At 35.5% G+C, this 21,744-nt stretch overlaps 1 protein-coding gene across 2 annotated transcripts in view; it reads right to left on the minus strand.

The window, feature by feature from the left end:
* MCTP1 (multiple C2 and transmembrane domain containing 1) overlaps positions 1-21,744 on the minus strand; it is a 209,508-nt gene that overhangs the window by 136,340 nt on the left and 51,424 nt on the right. For both annotated transcript variants that reach the window (XM_031507452.2, XM_077790123.1), the window contains exons 2-6: positions 16,302-16,416; positions 12,577-12,719; positions 9,788-9,867; positions 9,158-9,263; positions 2,174-2,212 (exon numbers count right to left, since the gene is read on the minus strand). In XM_031507452.2, coding sequence (XP_031363312.2) covers positions 2,174-2,212; positions 9,158-9,263; positions 9,788-9,867; positions 12,577-12,719; positions 16,302-16,416 — 483 coding nt within the window. The remainder of the gene's footprint in view (positions 1-2,173; positions 2,213-9,157; positions 9,264-9,787; positions 9,868-12,576; positions 12,720-16,301; positions 16,417-21,744) is intronic.

A 21,744-nucleotide genomic window follows, 5' to 3' on the forward strand; every position in this document is an offset into this window, starting at 1 on the left:
TGACTGGGTTTTTTTTCCATTATTTAGTAGCTTTCCTTCCAACACTGCTTACAGCTGCACAAAACACAAATGTTCTCAATCTTCAAATATTCTTCAAAGAACACAAAATGCAGTAATTCTACCACGTATTCTGAAATTCCTTAGAGTTTTGTCTCTGACATTCTGGTTGAAAGATTGAACCAAATGTAAATTTCTTCAATTAGGAAATATCGTACAATTCTATACCTGTGTTTGTCCTTTCAATACTTATACCATTATTTTCTATTTCCAATTTTATTCTCTTCTCAAGAGGCATCTCATTCCAGTGGAAAAGCATCTTGTTTCAATTTTAAAGCAGAAAAAAATATTTTGATATTAGGAAAATGCAAATCAGGAGCCACAGAAACTAAGTATTTTGAGTTGGGCATAAAACCATCAGTTTTTAAGGCCATAGGTTTGGAACTTAAGTTTCTGCAAGTGGAATGCACATACTTTTGGAGAAGCTTGTAAAATATTTTTTTAAAAACAGTCAGCAGTTTTGAGCTGAAAGCTGCTCATTTAACAATTCATTCTTGTTTAAAATGTGTTTTTACTAACATAGTGCTAGATAAAAATAATTTACACAGCCACGCATGTAAGACATTGTACATGAATTACACCTCTAGGTTAAAAGACTACTTCAGCTAAGATAACCATAGAAAAAATTGCAATGTTTAAACCATACATTCACTTTTTGCCAAGTATTCTTATATGCCAGTTTGCAAAAATGCCAACTACTGAATGAAATGCTATTTAATAAAGGTAACAAAGCTGAACAGGGATAAATAACTCACTTGAAGATCTTTAAAGAATTCCCAATTCCCATGGTGCGCTGTTCATTAAGAATTATTGAAGCTCACAATTTTGTCAGTTTGCAATGCAGACAACATGCTGCCCAATATAGTCAGCACATCAGAAGTTAACACACTTTCATGATGCAACCGGTTCTACCCCTTAACATTCTCACAGCTCCTCCTTATCTCTTCAGTTTGAGCATCTTAGATATTTCTGGTAGTTACATGAATCACATGAGAATCAAAAATCTACATATCATCACTTCACCAAGTATCTTAGTTTCATAAATTTCACAAAGGAAACAAACTGAGTATTGCCCTGCATCTCAGAAGCAGACTGTGTGAAAAATACATCCATAAACCAAGAATTATCAACACTGCTCTCTTTTATGTTTTAAGGTTAAAAATACAAATAGGTCTAAAAAAATGCAAATATTTGTCAAATGAGCATTTATTATTATTTATTATATGATCATTTATTAATAACCTCCTATTTAAAATTGTGCATCAATATGCTAGAAGAGTAAATAATGTAACAAAATCGGTGAATCGCCTCACAGAACTATTTTTTTTCTTATTTTAACACCTTTACATGGTAAATTCTATTGACTCTACTAGCTCAGGTCTTGGAAAAATTTTAATTCACTTGATTTAAACATTAAATATGCTCTTTTTAACAATACAGAGAGAAGGAAAAAGGTAAAAATTGTTTGCATTCCACTGCAGTCAAACTTTCAGTCTTTCTCTTGTGGCAAACAGCACACACTGCTCCACTTTTATCACATCTATTACTCCTAAGAGCAGAAAAGCTTGAAGAGCTCTAAAGAACTCTCTTAAGTGGAGTCCACTATGCTCTCATAAGGCCTGGCTATGACTGTCACCTATGCACAACCAGTGATAGGGGAAGTTTTTCTTCAAGAAGCTTCACTGTGAAAACTTTGCACAGAAAAACACAGATCAGTAAGAGAAGTACATAACAGGAAAATAAAATATACTCTTAGGCATTAGTTCTTTGTTCACATTAACACAGGAAATTGTTTAACTGAGAAATTAAAAGTTTTAGAAAAGGAATCGGGACATGCTGACAAGAAGTTGCTAGATGACTTTCAGATAGTTTAAAATGTTGTGATAAAGCTGAAAGGTTTCATGATTATATTAAAAGCTGAACTATACCATGATGTTTATTTAATGAAACAAAGAACACTGTCATTAAAACACATTTGGAAGGGCAATAAATCCTGCGCCAGAAGTTTCCAGTCTTATATGGCATGCTGGGCAACAAATCATAGTTGTTCTAAAAAAAACAGACAAAAAAACCAATGCCACCAGCTAGAAGACCACATGCTAAATGTTAGAGTTACCTTACTTGATCTTTTCCAACTCTTCCTCATTAGCATTGTCTGAAAATAAAATAGAGCATTTTTATTACCTTTTCTCTGCAATACAGAAAAGGAGGCCAACAGTCTCAAAAAGGGCAGTTCACATTTAACAACCACTCTAACTGAAGCAGCAACATGTACAGTCCAGCAACAGATACACACCAGACTGAAATAAATCCAGGCAAGTAGCAGTCCTGTGTACACGCAGGCATACTTTTCTGAGTGATATGGATGTCTCATTTCTGGAGACAATGCATTATATAAACTTGTAAGAAAGAAAAGACAGAAAAGACAGAAAGAACTCGATTTAAAAATGGGAAGAAATAAATGTGCCATGATAGGTTGTGATTTCAGTTCTGACTGATATTTGAATATTTATTTTTTATTTCTTAATAATAAAGTACCCAACCTTTTTGAATACTACTGTTTTACTCACAGATATAGCCACAAAAGATAAAACCTGCATGAGACTCCTTTGATGACACAAATCGATTACAAAATCCTTAAGGTTATCACTGCTTGCTCATTTCACAGCAGTAAAAATAGTTCTTTGGTTTGATAATTACATACATGAAATAGAACAAAAAAAAAAAGTTGTATCTTCACTCTTTTAAAAACTCAATCCTCAGTTTCTGTGTCCCTTTACCTAAGCAATCTGTAAATCTTTGGCACTGCTGGGAGCCAAAGTACCAACAACAGATTCTTAAGCATTAAATAAAAGAGACATTCTGGTCAAGTAGGTTTTGGAAGGTTTATCTGTGAACATAACTGTTGCTTAATGGATTCCTGTGGAAATGCAAAGAAATTAGTTTATACAACTTAATAAGGTTTAGCAGCCTGTTACTGACACTGAGCAAGAATAAATCAAAGGCCATTAATTTCTATTGAAACTTTTGAATTAGAAAATAAACATAATTTTAATTTTTATTAACTATTTTGAAAACACTTGCTATTTCAAATAATGGAAATAAATTTTGAAATTAAAATATTTTCCTTGCTAAGAAATTAAATTATATTTTGGTGAAAAATTAATATGAGAGAAAATATGTGGGGAGTTTTATTTCTGAAATATCCAGAAATTTTTCAAATATACATCATTTTTTGTGAGAATAAAAATAACTAGCCAATTTAATTGCTATGGACAGTTAAATCCTAAGCCTCTGCAGTAAGTTAATAATAATTGTAGCACTGTGACTTTGTAAAAGATACTAAATGTTTCATTAAACTGGAGAATACCATTTAAATTATTTTTCTAGAGAGGCACTTAAGAATTTAACAGCTTGAGGCTCATGGCAGGCCCTGAAGAAAATCTGAATATTTGGGTCCTGTCCAACACATCACAGCTCCTCCTTTCCTTGCAGTTTCTGAATCCTAGACAGCTACAGGTCAGAGCACAAACTCAGCTTCACTGTGCTTCAGACCAGGCTGTGAGCAAGGAACAGAGTAAATCCTGACAGCTGAATTAACTATACAGGTTTAGATTTTAGGTGAGGTATTGGAATTTGTCACCCAAAGAAGTTGTGGCTGCCCCATTCCTGCAAGTGCTCCAGCCATGTTGGATGGGGCCCTGAGCAACCTGATCTAGTGGAAGATGTTGAGTGGAACTGGATGATCTTTAAGGTCCCTTCCAAACCAAGCCACTCTATGACTCTTTCAACTCTGAGGAGTTCAGTTTGTGTAGTAGCTACAGAAAGGTACAACCACCCTTGTTGAATAAATGGCATCATTATCAGCTAAAGCCAGGTAAGTTGAAGCCATAACAAGCATCCTTAACACCCAATAAAATAAATATATAACATAGGTCAGATCAGGATGGATGATCTAAATGGAATTTACTAATCTAAAATATTCCATGCCGAGTCTATTGCTGGAGTTCTTCTCTATGATGTTAATGTCCCTCTGGCAAATAAATAAATAAATAAATAATAACACAAGATATGATTTAAGACAGCAAGCAAACTGACAAGCACATTAATGTTAATAATTTAATATAAAGCAAAAAAAACCTAGGCATAATTTGAGATAATTATTTTAGGAAAAAACAATGCCTTGAACTTTAATCTCAATAAATAACAATATCCAAGTAGAACTTGTATGTTTCCTTTTTTTCCATTTTCTTTGTTTGTTAGGTTGATGGCAGTGATGGACAGCTGTCCCCAGTCACTGCTGGTCCCAAGACAATGCTTCTTATCAAGCTACCAACTTTGTAAATTCCTATAGCTGAAAACTGCCAGTTAAGACTCAGGTAGGGAACAGCTATGGTAGTGAAGAAATGGGTGACATGCAGCTGTGAAAAACTTGCTTCCTGCAGGTTTTCCAGTTGTGGAATCTGTATACTAAATGCTGATGGAAAAAGAGCCAGAAAAACTCACATGCATTGTGACTACACAATGCACATGCACCCATGACTACAACACCAAACAGGAAACCTGTACACATGCATGAAATCACAAACAGCACACTGGCACACAGCACCACATGTATCCAAAAAGAAATAATAAACACTGTCTGAATTAAAGTAACATAATAAGCTTTGTTGGAGTAAGTCTAAGAAAAAAAAAATAATTGCTACTTTTGACTTCTTTTAAACTGATCATCAAAAGTAGAAATCAATGAAAAATACACCATAACACATTATCTTTTATTAATAGAGTTAAAATTAACAAATCTTTGTACATCTTTATATATACATACTTCTCTCATATTTATTTATTTTACATCTTTTTAGTTTACACTGGTTACCTAAGCTATCTGTCCTCCCAAACAGTAAAATTGAAATGCGGCATTAACAGAACAAAACAAACAGGAATTAATTGTTGGAACTAGTGGTACTTCAACTTACTGCATTAGGCTGGAAATAGATTAAACATCCCTTGAACACTATAAACTTTCTAATCTTTACAGGCATATAGAAATAATTCATTAATCACTTTTGTTTCAGGATTTATGATTTTTCAGATATCACAACAAATCAATTGCCTTCACATGTCAAAAATCAAAAGATTAGGATTTCTAATAACTTTAGATATACTATCCTTCTATTTATGTACATAGTTTGAAGAGACATTACAAGATTATTACTTTAAATATTTGCTTTTAATGTCTTTAAGATAAGCACCAGGTAGCAAATGGCAAAGATACAGACAAGACTTTCTAGAAATTTAGATTTGCTTATATGCCCATCCTCTAACAATAGTATTCAATAACTGCAGGCTATCTCAGCATTTTCTTCAAATAAATGGTGTTCTTATAATAATGTGTCCTTATTTATTAAACTGGTTTACTGAATCTCTTTATGATTGAAATTATGTCCAATATCTTCTACTGAAAAAACACAACTGTGAACTACTTAAGCACTGCTTTTCACAGTCCATCAGGACTCAGAAATAAATAATCCTCTTTCCTAGTCAGTGTAATATAGTTTTGCATACAGTTATATGGATGTATTAATATTCTCAATTGATATCTGAATCCCAAAATGTAATGCTTTGATCTGAGGAAATGGGGCTTTCTAGCTGTAACTCTCAAGATCATCTCATCAGTCAGTACACATAAAAACTGAATTTCATCAGATTTTTTTCAGAAAGATAAGGGAAAAAATGCTCCTGTGTGGACCAAATATCTTTAAAATTTCTTTTAACACCTCAAGTCTTCATCCAAAACAAAACAATTTATTACTGTGTCAAATTGGCTGCTTATTTTTAAAATAATTTGCAATAATACCTCTCTCACGGACAGGTGGCAATATACAACTAGGCCCCTGAATTTGTCCCATTTAATTCCAAATTTGCACTTGGAGTATCTTATCCTCCAGCCGCAGCAATATTTCTTAGGCAGTGTGAGAGGATGCATTTTCCTGGAACATGCATTATTTTGAAACATCAATAAAATATTTTGCAAGACCTCCTGTCCTCCAACAACACATCTTCAGAAGACTTTTCCTTTACCTGCACACCAGTGCGTGACCTCAAAAACAACCTCACTGCAGTTCAAGCAGTCAAAGGATCTCTTTGGAAAGTATAATCCACATCAACAAGTTACCAAACAACACATCACAAACAGCAAGTCTTGTTTTAAAGAGCTCAGTTTGAAATATGGCTAGAGATCTGCCCAAAATACGGAATCAATACACTATGTGGTTTCCGTGGCTGCATGGGAAACCTAACAGTTCTTGTTTTGAAGCTGTTCTTTTTATTTTTTTATTTCCATCATGGTCTTAATAAATAGTCTTATCTTAAAACATGTGGAATTATAGTAACTGCTATTTAAGTACTTCCAGGCAATTTCTGTAATCTTCAGCTTTACAATTTAACACTATTTATGTGTAACAACACGCACGTCATGTAAAGTGGTAAAGTATTACCCTAATTACATAATTACTTGCAACTTTCAATTGCAAGCAATGTAAGAGTTATCATCTGAGCAAAATAAAACCTATTCAAGAGAAAATTAATTTTTGAAATGTAGGCTATATAGGGATATCAAACAAACAGGATTTAAGGAAATTTACAATGACAGGAAAACACTGCATATGATGTGAAGAGACAGTGTATCTGTGTCTTCTATCCATCAGTAATTAATGCATACTTAAAAGTGCTCAGGTTTCTATCTATATATTTCAAGGACACTCAAATTTCTACCTGTATAGAGATATCCAAGTAGAGGTGGAGCATCCATCATTCAAACAGTGTGCTATAGAGATTGGGAATGTGGGAGCTGCTTTTAGCACTGATTTATATGTTGCACATTGTCATGAGTTGAAAAGAATTAGTCTTAATCCTCTAGCATAACATTTGAAAATATATTGACTTCAATCAATTTCAATAAAAATATCCTCATTATTAGAAAACCTTTCAAAACTAGCCAAAGATGACTGTTCAACTAGAGTGATAGATTTTGTAATATACCTGCTCCTTTGAGAGTAAATAAAAGCTAATGAATAAATACATACATACAGTAACTGAAAAAAGCTAATTGAATTTTATTAAATCCTTAACACATTAAACATACAGCAATTAGATATTAATTTTGTAAGTCATCTTCCTTGCATTGTGACACAAATTCTCTGACTTTATTGCAACTCCACCAGAACTGCTCTGTGATTCATATCTTGGGAAGACTGGTTTCCAATAAATATTAAGCTTTGTATTAGGTATCTGATTATTAACTGGAATCTTGGGCATTTTCAGACTGAAGTTCTATATAATAGTTTAAATGGGAAGAAAATTTGTTGACTTGAGTCAAATTAAAAAAGCTAATAATGAAATGTGTAATAACATAAACACAGTTCTTCATCCTTTTATAACCAGTCAGCTGGATATAAAAAAAATTTGCTAACCAGCAATTCTACAGTCCCCCAATATTTTCTACACTCAGTTGTTAATTTATGAACATCCATATGAAAAATATGTTACACTGTAGTGTCTTCATTTCACTTTCTCACTTCTAAACTTCTGCAACACTTGGTATAATAGTAGACAACAGGAAGCAGCACAGTAGCTACCCTCTCTGTATGATGAAGAAAGGAAATCCGTGCTGTGCTGTCCACATAAAAATACAGTGTTTCTGTGTTGTACGATTTAGGGTTATGGCAGGATAGTGTCAAAAAACAGGACAAGTACCACCTGACTCAGACCTGACTGGTCTTACCCAAATAAAAAAAAAAAAATCTAAAATTAAATTAATATCTTAATTTAAGTAACAAAGATTCTTGTGGTATAAATTTACAAGATTGAATTCTGAGCCATGTGGGAAAATATATAGCTAAAAGAAAAGAAAAATACACTCCTTATATAAGCTAGATGCACATCACCACCATATGCCATTATTTTTATTAAGTGTTAACAGAATGTCATGATGAAAATTAACAGAGGATAAAATAATTTCTAAAATTCTACCTATTTGCATTACTACATACCAGACACCTAGTTCCAGTAACTGACATGCTAGGCTATTTAATACTACCTGGGAGAAAAGGGTAAAAAGAACACTAGCAGAATCTCCTAGTACCCCGCAGGTATGCAACAGGATGTCTCACACTGCAGCATACAGAAACATATATGTTCTTGCAAAAACATGCAGCTGACCATATCCATGGATATTTTCATCAAAATAATGCTTTTTCTTGGCAGGAGGACTGCAGCCACCATTAATGGGACTGCTACGAACACCCTGACCCACAGAGTGCCAGGTCATATTCTGACTCTGTCACTGTTGCTTTGTATTACTGCATTTTTATTTTTATATTTTCTTTTAATTTTTTTTCCTAATAAAGAGCTGTTATTTCTACTCCCATATCTTTGCCTGAGAGCCCCTTAATTTCAAAATTATAGTAATTCAGAGGGAGTGTGTTTGCATTTTTCATTTCAAAGGAGACTCCTGCCTTCTTAGCAGACACCCATCTTTTCAAACCAAGGCAATTATAATAGAAAGAGTTTTCACTTACAACAATGCAGCTCAGAAAAGTAAGACTGATGAAGGAATTACAATAAACTTAGGAAATGATACAATTTTGTAATTGAAATATAAATTAAAAAAATTGAAAAGTATCAAATAATCCTTTAACATTAGTTGCCAAAAAGGAGAAACACTACGTTTTCCAACTTTATTTTTCACATGGAATAGGATTCAAATATTCTTATCTAGAATAGATAAGCAGACTAGAAATAGCAGACTAAGTCCAAAATTCTTCAACCAATAGTTTACTGATGTTTCTCCATATTAACCAGCACTATTCACCTACAACTGACATTATCTGATCCATCTGAATCCCTTCTTACTAAGTAAGGGAGGATTCAACTCAGGTGAAATATGATATATTATACCAGAAACATTGCTCAGTGTTATCTTAAGAATTAGAAAAGTCAAATTAATTTTATAATCTGAGATTTACTCTTGTGCTTTATATCATCCAACCAGAGATCAATCACAGGAGTGATGACATTTATTGAAATACTTAAAACTTACTGCTTCTCGCTGGTCTCCTGGAGCCAACAGAACTGACAGAAATATGCTTCCCATATCATGGTCAGGGTAATGAGGGTCCTTCAGACTCAAGGTAACATCTGTTTGCCTAGGAGACAAAATCTATGCATTTACTTGGATTTCAGACTCTCAGATAATGAAAATTTCTCAATCATAAGAATTGAAGGCATCTGAATTAATACGAAGCTACTTAGAAAAAAGTGGCACAAATTTTCCCTATTTCTACTTATTTCTGCTGAATGCTCATAAAATACTAAATACTTTTACTCTGCATCAAGTACTGTATTACATGTACTGAAACAAATCAAAAGTGTATCATTAATGGGTTAAAAAACAGAAAAAAATATCAAACATTAGGGGGTATGTGGATGAAACTAATATGAAAACAAGATTAAAGTACTTGTAAAGTGAACCTTCTCCATAGACAATCACCTAATAAATTAACATTGACAATACAATAATTTCTCAAACATAAATGATTTTCTTTTTTAGTTTTATGTTGTGTAGGTTTCTATAATTATTTTCTAGCATAATGCTTTACTTACAGCTCCACAAACAAGGTATTAGCAGATAAAAATATAAAAATATTCCATAGGCTTGTTTGTGCCATACCTGTTTAATTCCAATGATGTGAGATCCAAAAATGCTGAACCAATGAAGTCATCCTGAAGTCCAAAGTCATAATCAAATACCTATGATGCACAAGAGCTTTTTTTAGTACTAGAAATATTTTTTTCTTTAGAACTTTTCTGCCTATGAATCATTCTTGAAATTTTTCCAAAGCAAGTGTCTCTCATGTGTTGAATCAGGACTACCTGAAAGTAACCTGAAACTTTCTGGCCAGAAAATCAAGTCTGAAACTGCTTGTTTATAAATCAGACTTCGTCATATAGAGACACTGGTGTATACTACTAGACTATACAGCAGTTTTATAAATATGAAAGAAATATTTTTATAAACACAGGCACTGAAAGAAGGAAGCTCAAAACAATAATTAAAGTTAAGCAGAATCACTTATTTCTTATACATTGATTCCTTTATGAATCCTGCAAAATGGAAGCAGGAGGGCAGGATATGGCTATGAAAAGTGCTTCCACTTTTATTATATCATTTATTATATTATATTGTATCAGTGTTTGAAATAATATAATTGTACATTTTTAAGGTTATGCAACTTTCAAGGGTTAGAAACATTACAATCTAAGATTAAAACCGAAGGGGTATGTTTAAGGAAACAATGACAATTAATACTTTACTAGGAGAACTCTGCCTCTTAATTTTCTACCTAAAAGAGAGAATACCTTGATAAATTTACTGACATCCAGACATGAATCTGGCCAGTACATCAGAAAGTATTACTTGGGATGGATTATGACTTCCTAAATCTGAAGAAAGAATAGCAAATAATCCAGGGGCAGCTATTGCAGGGAAATAAACAAAAAAGATGGACAGCAACAATGAAAAGATGCAACAAAAAAGATAAAGGATCAATTATCAAAACTAACTTTTAAGATAAATTAACTTTTTTTGGGTAAACATGAGGCTTTCTGAGGACTAGAACACATCTTCAGCTAAGTAAGAGTGAGACATATTAATACCTTGTAAGGAGAAAGGAGAAAATTGAGAATACAACAGTTCAAGGTCTTCATCTCTAATGTTAAGTACTTCTACTTGTACTACAGAAGCTATTCTGAAGGCAAAACAGTTCATCTTCTACAAATACCTTAATATGGACAGGATTTAGACAGTAGTAACAGAACTCCTTTGGCTCAAAGGCTACAGCACACAGCTGCAAACCCAATGGGTTGGATATAAGTATGTGAGCACAAGTCTCTCACATGCATCAATCTACCCGAGTGTTCACCCTTGCATTTTCTATATCTGTTAGTCATTCCAGTGGCAAAAGAAAACAAATTATGGAATCTCAGTTCATGGTGCAACGTCAAAATTGCTTTCTTCCTCTCTCTCCCTGTACAAATTATCATGATAAAAATACCAAGTATTTTTAGCTTAGTAAAATTCAACCATGTCTTAAAATATCCGAATAAGCTGTAAAACCTAAAATACTTCATACACTGTGTTCAGAGTACAACCACAATAGGCATACTACTTGACACACTTTTCCTAGGGGAAAAAAATACACACCCTACTGCAGGGTTGATATTTGGCATAGAACTAAGACAGGTGGCTACATTGCATGTCTTTGCATCTTCCTCTCTCTTTCACCTGTTAATTCCTTATGAGTCACTAATCACAATAAAGGCAGGAAAATTCCATTTGAGGATTCTCTTTAGCTTTTCAGCTTTTCTATTGACAGTGCATGTCATGTGAGCAGCATGAAACATAGTACTGAGTAATACTTAATAGATGTTTAAGTGGTATTGCTCTACAAAAAAAAAATACCTACAATTTGACATTTCAGTTAAAAATTACATAATGATTAAGACTGATATTGATCTAAAACATCATGTAATTTCAGATCAACTAAGAGAATTATCTAGGTAAGCCAAGTTTCCATACTTCCTAAAGTATTTTCAATGTATGCATGTTTTATTTTGAATCCTAGGACTACAGTTTTTCTAAATATATTTTTGGGAACATAATTTCTATCTACTCTGCTTTACACAACTAAGAATCACTTTTGCAGATAGATCACCTTAAACTACCAGGGTCAGAAAAGCACCTTTCTCTTCTGTAGGTATAAAACAATCATCACAGTTTTTTCTGGTTTTCATTCTGATATCAACATCTAAGAAATACAACTGACACTGCTGCTTATTAGTCAGGACTGGCCATGCTGGCCACTTTTTGATCTAAACTCAAGCAATCTGTGATTTCAGAAAAATTAGTGCCTCTAATATGACAAAACCATCCTCATCTGTGATTTGGAAGAGCTGGAAGAGCTACAAGGTAAAAATTGTAAGAGTAGAAAATGGTATGAAACACATAAGCAAACTCATTGTGTTCCACACAAACAGAAAAATTAGAAAACTTAGGAGAATCAGGCACACATCTCAGTAAATTCTCAAAAACTGACCTCAGCATTGAATTGCTCTTAATGGGACAGATTATGCTTCATATCATCATTATGCAGTGATATTTCCATAAACAAAATGGGTCAGGAAATACATTTTATTTTCTCTGTTCTTCCGCTAAAATCACACTAAAGAAATATAAAACAATTATGACCTGAAGTAAACAAAAATGCCTTTATTTGCCATTTTTAAAAATGTTGACATCATCATTCTACAGACAAAACTTAAATAATTTTCACTCTAAGTAGTCTTTAGTCTTCACTATTGCACAATAAATTTTCCAGTATACATAAAATCACAAAACTTTAATTCTTCCAATAATTCTGCTGTTCTAAATTATCAGATATATGTAAGCTGTTGTCTTACCTTTATATACAATGGTTCTCTTAGGTTATCTGTAAGAATGTAAGCTTTTTCTTCCCACACAGGATTGAGGTTCTTGTGTACTGTTTTACTTCTAAATACTTCTTTTCCTCCAAGTTTGAACTTGACATATGGATCACTTGTTCCTGGTAAAGACCCATATATACTATTAATTCTATCTTTGTAATACAGAAAGAAAATGGAGACTAAGTTACTTCAAACAGAACTAAATGTAATTTCTATAGGTAGTCAAATTCAAAACAGCATTGGATGAAAAGACTTTTTTATTGTCACAATCTATTACTTTTCAGGTCGTCAATACTCAGTTAATTGACTCCATTAACATCAAATGTGAGTTTGCATCACTTTCTATTGTTTGCAATGCATTCTCAAAGTCATACATTAAATACTGGCAGTATTTGTTTTAGTTAACAGAATTTGTCCTTACTAGGACTAGTATATTACCTTAATGCAACAATAAAAATTAGACTATCAAGTTAAAATTACTCCTATAAAGTATCATGTTGTGCCTTTGAAAAGGTACATACTCCACTGACACTACCAGTGTTAAATCTTCAATGACATTTTGTGTCCAAGCTTTTCTTTTCCATATAGACTCACTTCCTACAGAGTTCATGATGAGAAAATTAAAGTCTGTCCACAAAGTCCTCAACATGCCTGCTGCAACAATCACTACTCACTAGAGAGCACTAGTCAAACCCTCTAGAAACAACAATTAAGTGTGATAAGAAAAACAAGCCTGACAGGTATAAGAAGAATGTTAAATGTGGCATATGAATGTCATATGCATGGGACACTTATGTGGAAGCATCACAAGGACTGAACCACCTGTGAGAGGAGGAGTCTCAGGGGGATGAGCACAGAGACTTGCAGCCATCCAGGAGTGCATGCAAGACTAATTGATCAAAATTAAAATAAACAGCAACTCTAGCTTCAGTAACATCTGCATCTTCATTAATAGCAGCAAAATTATAAGACAAAACTTCTTTCTTTTTTTCTTTAACTTTTACAGCTTTTCAAGGGACCAGCAGATTTTAGAACTCTGCATTTGTATCCACTGGAAAATACATACAAAATAAATAGCTTTTCTTAAAACTGCAATATGCTCTTCTAAACATAAATTATAAGGGTTATGAGCAGCATTCTTTGCATTATTCCATCCAGCCACAAGGTGTCAGTACTATTTTCCTGAAGTTAATGTCTCCTCGTTTCAAAAAAACTACAGCAAGTGGAAAACAGTGGTCTCTTGTGTTACATTCATTAACACCTGTAATTCCCAGGGCAGAATTTCAGTGGCGTAAAAATGTTTTGTCTCGCACAACTAAATTGTTCCTTGGTTTTTGAAGCAGTGGTGATGATTCTGAAGTCAAATATCAGGTATTTAAATTAATTCTGTGTAATATGAAGATTATTTTTAATATGGACATTATGTTATGGTGTGTCCACCCCCCTGCTCCTTGGGAATACTCTACAACCTCAGGAATTCTCTTAGGTTTTGACTTCATGTAGACAGTTTGGCAGTAAAATGTCCCTTGACTGTACCAGGAACTTTTTGCATTAACTTTTGGTTAAGGTGGGAGTGGCATTGATTTAGCAGAGAAGAGAGGGGAAAAATCGGTCTTTTGCTGACAGCCTTGGAACATGTAAAAGAAAGAATGGTTCTAGCTTGTGAGTTGGAAGGGTTGACTAAGAGTGCTGTCAACTAGGTTTGAAAGGAGAAGGGGATAAGAACGCACTCACTAAAGATGATCCTGGAGGCAGCACGCCAGTATCAGGGTTGAAATTTATAACACAACTAAGGCAGATGACCCCAGTAGGGATAACAAACAGGAGGAACTATTTGTTCCTGGAAGAACAAACTGCAGTAGAAAAGCTGAGACAAGTCATCATTACAGAAACATGGTGGAGTGACTTGTTTGACTGGAGTGCTGCTGTGGATGTTTAGAAACTCTTCAGAAGGTTCAGGCAAGGAAGAAGAGGTAATAGGGTGGCTCTGTACATTATGGAGTGTTTCAGCTGTATACACCTCAAGGATAGTGATGGTAAGTTTGAGTGCTCAAGATTCAGGGGCAGTCAACCACGATGAAAAGGTGAATAAAGCATTGTATAGGTGGCTGGCTGACACTTCATAATTGCCAGTTCTTGATCTTGTAGCAGATTTTAAGTGGCTGGATGTCTGCTGGAAACTCAACACAGAAGAGAGGAGGCAGTCTAGGAGGTTCTTGGAATTTGTGGAATTCCCTGAGGGACAAAGAATGTCTGGCAGCCAAAAAAAACTAAAGCAATCTCAGGGATATTGCCCAGCTCACCAAGCTGCCCTCCATAATTTATTTATCATCAGGTCCCATGTGACTACAGCTGGCAAGGGAGCCTACCAGGGCTGAGATTCCACTAGACCTGCTTTTTGCGAAAAGAGAAGGGATTGGTGAGAGACGTGGTGGTCAGAATGCCTACCTTGGGCATAGTGATAAGAGTTTTTAATTCTTGGTGAAGTAAGGAATGGTGAAGTAAGCAATTTGACTTGGACTTTTGAAGGGTGGACTTTAGCCTGTTCTGGAATTGGTTCAGAGAGTCTGCTGGGAAATAAAGGGGTCCAGGAAGGCTGGATATAGTTTAAGAAGGAAGTCTTATAGATGCAGAATTGAAATATCCCTATGTACTGAGAGATGAGTTGTCAGGGAAGCCTTGTCAGCAGGAATCTTTTGCTGGATCTCTGGGGGGGAAAAAAAGGGGGTTTATGACCTTTGGAAGAAAAGGCAGGCAACTAAGGAAGAGTAAAAGGATCTCATTAGATCATGAAAAGAGAAAATTAGAACAAAAAAAGATCGATCTGTGCACTGCTGTGAATGAAAATAAAGAGTGTTTTTATAAATATATTAACAACAAAAGGGGGGCCAAGTAAAACCTCCACTGTTTTTTGAATGCAGGGGAAACACTGTCACCAAGGATGAGAAGAAGGCTGAGGTACTTAATGCCTTCTTTGCCTTAGTCTGTAACAGTAAGACCAGTTATTCTCAGGGAAACTAGCCCTTGAGCTAGTAGATGGGGTGGGGAGCAGAATAAATATCTGTTATGCAAAAGGAAAAGTCTGTGGGATCAGGTGGGATTTACAGGAGTACCAAGGGAGCTGGTGGAAGAGCTCGCCAAACTGCCCTCCATAATTTATCATCAGGTCCCATATGACTATAGATTAGCCAAAATGCTGCCCATTCATAAGAAGGGCTGGAAAGTGAATCCAGGGAACTACAGGCCTGTCAGCCTGACCTTAGCACCTTGGCAGGTTATGGAGCAGATTCTCTTGAGTGTGATCATACAGCACATACAGGACAACTAATGGAACAGGCCCAGCCAAAAGTGGTTTTAGAAAGGCAGGTCCTGTTTGACCAACCTGATCTCATCTCACAACCAAGGGACCTGACTGATGAATGATGGAAAGGTTGCATATGCTGACTTGAGCAAAGCCTCTCGCACTGGATTTTCCTGGAGAATCTGGCAGCCCATAGCTTAGGCAGGTGCACTCCTCACTGGGTTAAGAACTACCTGGATGGCTGGGCCCAGAGACTGTGACTGCATGGTGTCACATCCAGCTAGTGGCCTGTCACTAGTTATGTTCCCCAGGGCATTTTCGTTTTAATACCCATATATAAATTTACCCAATGAACATGCAACTTTCCAATTATTAAAGCAGTGTTCACCAGCTCAATTACCTCCACGGTCCCGTGCAGCTAGATTCTGTCCTCTTTTTAGAGTAACATCCAACTGGTACGTTCCAGGGTCCCCAGGGGGCAAATCTGCATTACTGGTTCCAAATGAATTTGTTCTCTGGGGAGGAAAAAAAATTGCAATAGCTAATGTTACTAAAAGTTTCATGTAAGGTATATGGGTATAACATCATCCTACTGAACTAATAAAAGGCCACATCCCACTCTCCCACCTCAGAGCTCCTACTCACCATCAAGAAATCTGCCTCTTGATGTTGGGTAGTAGCTTAGTATGACAGTTTCATCAGTATGACAATTACCAAGATTCCTTTAAAAACAAAACAAAACAAACAAAAAACCACAAAAAAATCCCCAAAACAATCAAAAAACCAAATCCATTGAAAAAATAATTCTTTGGTACAAAGGGCTTGGAAATTGATAATCTTTAAGGTTCTTTCCAACCCAAATTACTTGATGATTTTAAGAACTATGGTTGTAATTACATTCATATCTAGTCATGGCCCACTAAAGCAAAATAAGTAAAAAACCCACAAAGCTAGACCTTATAGCATTATTTGGACTAGTCATTACCAGTATCCTCAAGTCCTGTGTTGATTCAACAGTTATAATGTATTCATTGAATAAACATACATAAATTAAGATTTTGTGCGCTACTGCAGTACTCTGCAAGCTATGTGGGTTTTTTCCACAGTTTTGGGGGAAGCTGTGTCAGGGAAATAATCATAAAGACATTAAATGCATCTGTAGTTCAATATGCCAAGTCAAGTATTCTTAGTTATTTGTATAAAATGTGTCCTAAAAAAATAAAATAAAGGAAGTCAGAATGCAAGAAACTCTCCAGTCCTCTGGAACGCATGAACAATAAACACATTTCTGTCCAAAAGACAAACTAGAGTAATTATATGTCTTAGTATATACAAGCTTTTGCAAAAAAGTTTTTATCACATCTAAGTAGGATCCAATTATAACACCACATGCTTGCAACACCACATTTAAGACTACAAAATTCAATCAATTATACGTTCACAGTACATACAAGAACTTCATCTGTTACATACTTTGAACAGTGTGTTTACCTATGCTTATGCTAGGAGATATATCTTTCAAGAGTAGTGCTATTAAAATTTTATTATGGGATTATGGGTCCTCTGCAAGAAGAAAAATTGCATGATGGAAATTGTCAAAGGGACATCCTTCTTTATTTCAAGATTTTTCATAGAACAGCACAGAAGAAAAAAGAGAAAACAATTTCTATTTCTGCTCCTTGTTTTTTGCATGTTGAATGTGCTTGGAGAATTGTTTACCTGGAGTGATTTCTTTATTAGATTCTGGTGAGGATTGTTTGAGCCTGATGGCCAATCCAATCCACCTGTGTCTGGACTCTCATGAGACGATCATGAGTTGTGAGTTTGATATAGTAGTTAGAAAAAGTAGGTTTGTAGTTTTAGTATCTTCCTTTAAATAGAATATTAATGTATTATAGCACAGTTATAATAAAAAAATCATTCATCCTTCTGAATTGGAGTTGGACATCATCATTTTACAACAGGAAATATTTCAGAACATGTAGCAAGTGCTATACCATTTCAACAAGAAACTAGTTTTATCTCTTTCTTCCTACAAAACCCTTCCTTCTTTTTAAAGTAATCCTAAAGCATGAAGGAAGACACAAAATAAAAGTATTTTGATATCTGGTTATTTTTGTTCTTTCAGAGTCATAACTTGAAGCTCTAGCATATTAGCCTTTGCTGCCACATATAAAATTCTGGCCAAAATGCACACTGTCACGTGCACTGGTTCCACAGCACTGAAAGAGGGACAAAGAATGTCTGGCAGCAAAAAAAAGCAAACAGAAGAGTTTCCATCAAGTTGCTTCTCTTTCCATCTGCCTCCATATCCTGATTTTAGAACAAGAGTTTGCTGACATTTATTCATTTAAATCTAATATAAAATTTTACTTCTGCAGCATTTGCCTAGCCTAAGAGAGAGTACAGCAAAATTACAGAAAAAAAAAAATAAAAAGAAAATAAAACCAAGTTCTCCATTAAGATTATAAACTTATTTTTCAAAAAAGAAACTACAGCTTCCTTGCCAGTTCTGCTACACATTGCTCTCTCCACCTTTCTCCCATGTCATTATCCTCCCTTGTTTTATCACAAATTAAAAACTCTCTTATGTTCTCTTCTGTGAAAAGCAACTACTGCAATCATGCCAAATCCTTCTGGATTTATTAGCTGTTTCTTACAAACACAATGGGTCACCTACAAACAACGAATTGCCAGCACAGGGATTTAGATTCTAAGTTTTTCACTGACTGAAAGAAGCAATTTTCTTACTTTTACCTTTCTTTTCATCCTTAGGAATATATTGCCTCAACCTGTTTCTATGGGGCTGTGTAACAGTTTTTTTGATAAAACCATTTAACCATTTACAGCAATTCCAGTTCCAAAAGAAATTAATGCTAGTTACTGGGTGAACACTTCCTTTTACCAAGAAGCAGACAAAACAGTCAGTGTGCAAGTACCCACCAACATCTCTTATGATCGTACACATGTGCAAAGATGTAACCTCTACAAAAGAACAGGATACTAGATTGTACTGATGAAAATTGTATTATATATAATTATATAAAATTCTTACTTCTTACAATTCTTACAATTATACAGTTGTAGATTGTACTTCTATTGGAAATCACACACAATGCACTCAAACACTTCATATGGAATAAAGTAAATCATCTTTGGCTGATACCAAATGATAGTATTGGATATGTGGGAATAAAGCCCATAAAGTGTTGCCCCTAGGCTGGAAAGGCATTTGTACTTTTGAAGCCTTAGTCCCCAACATAACAATAAGTGATAAAGACCAGGTGCCCTCAGGACTAGGGATAAGAAGCTATTTGGCGTGTACAAAATGCACCTTAAATGTTGTAACTGAGTGACTGACTAAATTTTGTCGCTTTTTAGCCTGGCTAGGAGTAAGTGAATTAGAAAAAAACAATAGTGGACTTTTCTGCTACCATAAAATATATATAGAAAAATATACAATAGATGTCATTATTGCATTGCAGAAAGAAGTTAAGAGTTTGTCACAAGTCACTTTACAAAAACAAACTGCACTAGACCTTCTCTTGGCATGACAAGAAATATGCACTGTCATTAACATCAGTTGTTCTGTATACATTGATCAAAATGGTAGTGTGTCTACAGATGTCCAGGAAATCTGGAAACAAACACAAATTTGACGATGCACTGTTGTATTGTGCTTTTAAGTTTCATGGTTTTGTACCAGACTGTAATGGTTCATCCCTTTACCCCCGCATCGTTTTACCCTGAACTACCCCTTTCCTTGTATGTCAATCCCCTCTTCCTTCCCTAATGTCAATCTCCCCCCAGTTTGCTGAATCATTCCCCTGTCCCCTCCCTGGTGCCTTGTCCATGACTCAACTCCCCATCCCACTCATCGAGAACCTTCTACAAATGGCGTTGAGTGATTCAATGGGGGCCAGGAGTCCTTCCTAAGCACCTCCCCTGTTGGATTTCCCACCTGTTTCTTCACCTTCCACTCCCCTGGACATTCCCATTGGTGGGTGGGTGATCTCCTCCTCTGTTTCCACTCCCATTTATACTGTGCTGCACAGCCCAGTTGAGGGGCTTCTGTCGGTTGGTTTGCCTGGGTTGTGGATCTCCCCAGAGCTCTCCTCAAAAAATCTGGACTTTAACCCCCGACTGGAGTCAGCTCCTTACTTCCACCACCATTGCAAGTGTCTCACCCCACAAGGCCAAAAGCCTTAGCCGCCCTCCCAGCCTCCCGAGGAACAGGAGGGTGTCCCCTGCTGACCGCTGTGCCAGAGCGAGCTGGGAGTCCCAAGTGGACACGAGGAATGGCACAGCGACAATGAACAGCTCAAGATGACACTTCCCAGGGATCTGAAGAAATCTGGATCAACTTACCTCATGGTTACCCAGCTGGACTTTAAAACATGTTTGTAATTGTCACCATAATAATTGCTCTGTGTGTTTTAGTTTGCATAGCGATTCAGCTGTTGTAATGTCTTACACTATATAATGAAATACAGATATTAATAGACCAGTTCCCTTAAGGATTTAGTCTCAAGAGAAGGGGAGACTTGATAAGAACAGTGGAATAGAACAGCATTTTACTCTCATAAGGACAGTCAAACAGAACAGCAGAGCCTTGGAGAAATAGATAAAGAATGTAACTTAGGCAAACAAGAGTTGTGCAAAATGCAAGCAGGATGCCAGCTCAGCTCTGCAAGGCTGACAAAGAAGAAGTTAGGCAAAACAACAATACTGTGGTAGCTCAAAAGCTGGGATTGAGGAAAAGCCACCTAAAAACGACACTGGACATTGAAGACCTTCAAAGAAGACCTGAGAAAGACCATATAAGGACTTTGACAGGGGTGTGGTATGTAAAATACAGTAATATATACATATTAGGTAATCAGTGATAGGTGATGAATATGTATTCACTGTTTATGATAAAAGCTCTGGCTTACCTGACATTCAGGGCACTTGATTACAGGCAGGATCCTCTGAGTGACCAGCAAGATGCTGGTCACTGAGAAGATGAGTACCTGATTTCTAATACTCAAAACTGTGTTAGAAGAACCTATGTTTCTATCTGGCCAATTTTGGTACCAAGAATGAGCCACTTTACCCTGGCCAAACAGTGGAAGGTTGCCCAGTGAGTGTCCCTGAAGGCATCTGAAAACTGCTCTGATATTGTCCTGAGCAATCTTGCTCAGAGTAAGATGTTTGATTGGTCTGTCTCCAAAAGTCCCTGCAACCCTCAAACATGCTGTGATTTTTTATTGATTTGAAATGTCATAGTAAATAAAGTATATACCTTAGCTACCTTTCCCTGATGCATTGTTTTGTCTTGCACTCCTGGTTGCCCTCATATGGCAGTGCTGCAGTTGGTATTCAGAACTACCATCCTCTCCACCTCTTAGGAGAAGATAATATCAAAGATACCAAGATGCGCATAAATACTGAATTTTTCAAAATAAGCTTATATATACACTTCACATTTGTGCTGCAGTGTTCATAAAAGCTGTAACCATTCCTTGGACATTTCAGTCTTTCTCTGTGGAGCAACCCATCACTTTCAAAGGCACATCAAGCCATACTGTGTCTGACTTGACAAAAATGAAGCTCCTTTCTACGTGCACTTGTAGAAAGCAAGTTACCCACACTCTCAAAAATCCCAAATTATCTTTTTCAAAAATGAAAAAATCATAATAAATTCAAGTCATCATGAAACAAATTAGATCTGACTTTCAGAAGAATTACTGCAGGATTACTCAAGACAAGGAAAAAGACTGAGCAGTTCTGTGCCATTTTGGTTTTAAGAAGATTACTGGAACTTACATGGCTTGTCTGAGTACATTTTTGCAAGCATACAT

This window comes from Lonchura striata, chromosome Z (genome assembly GCF_046129695.1).
Source record: "Lonchura striata isolate bLonStr1 chromosome Z, bLonStr1.mat, whole genome shotgun sequence".
Lineage (NCBI taxonomy): Eukaryota > Metazoa > Chordata > Aves > Passeriformes > Estrildidae > Lonchura > Lonchura striata.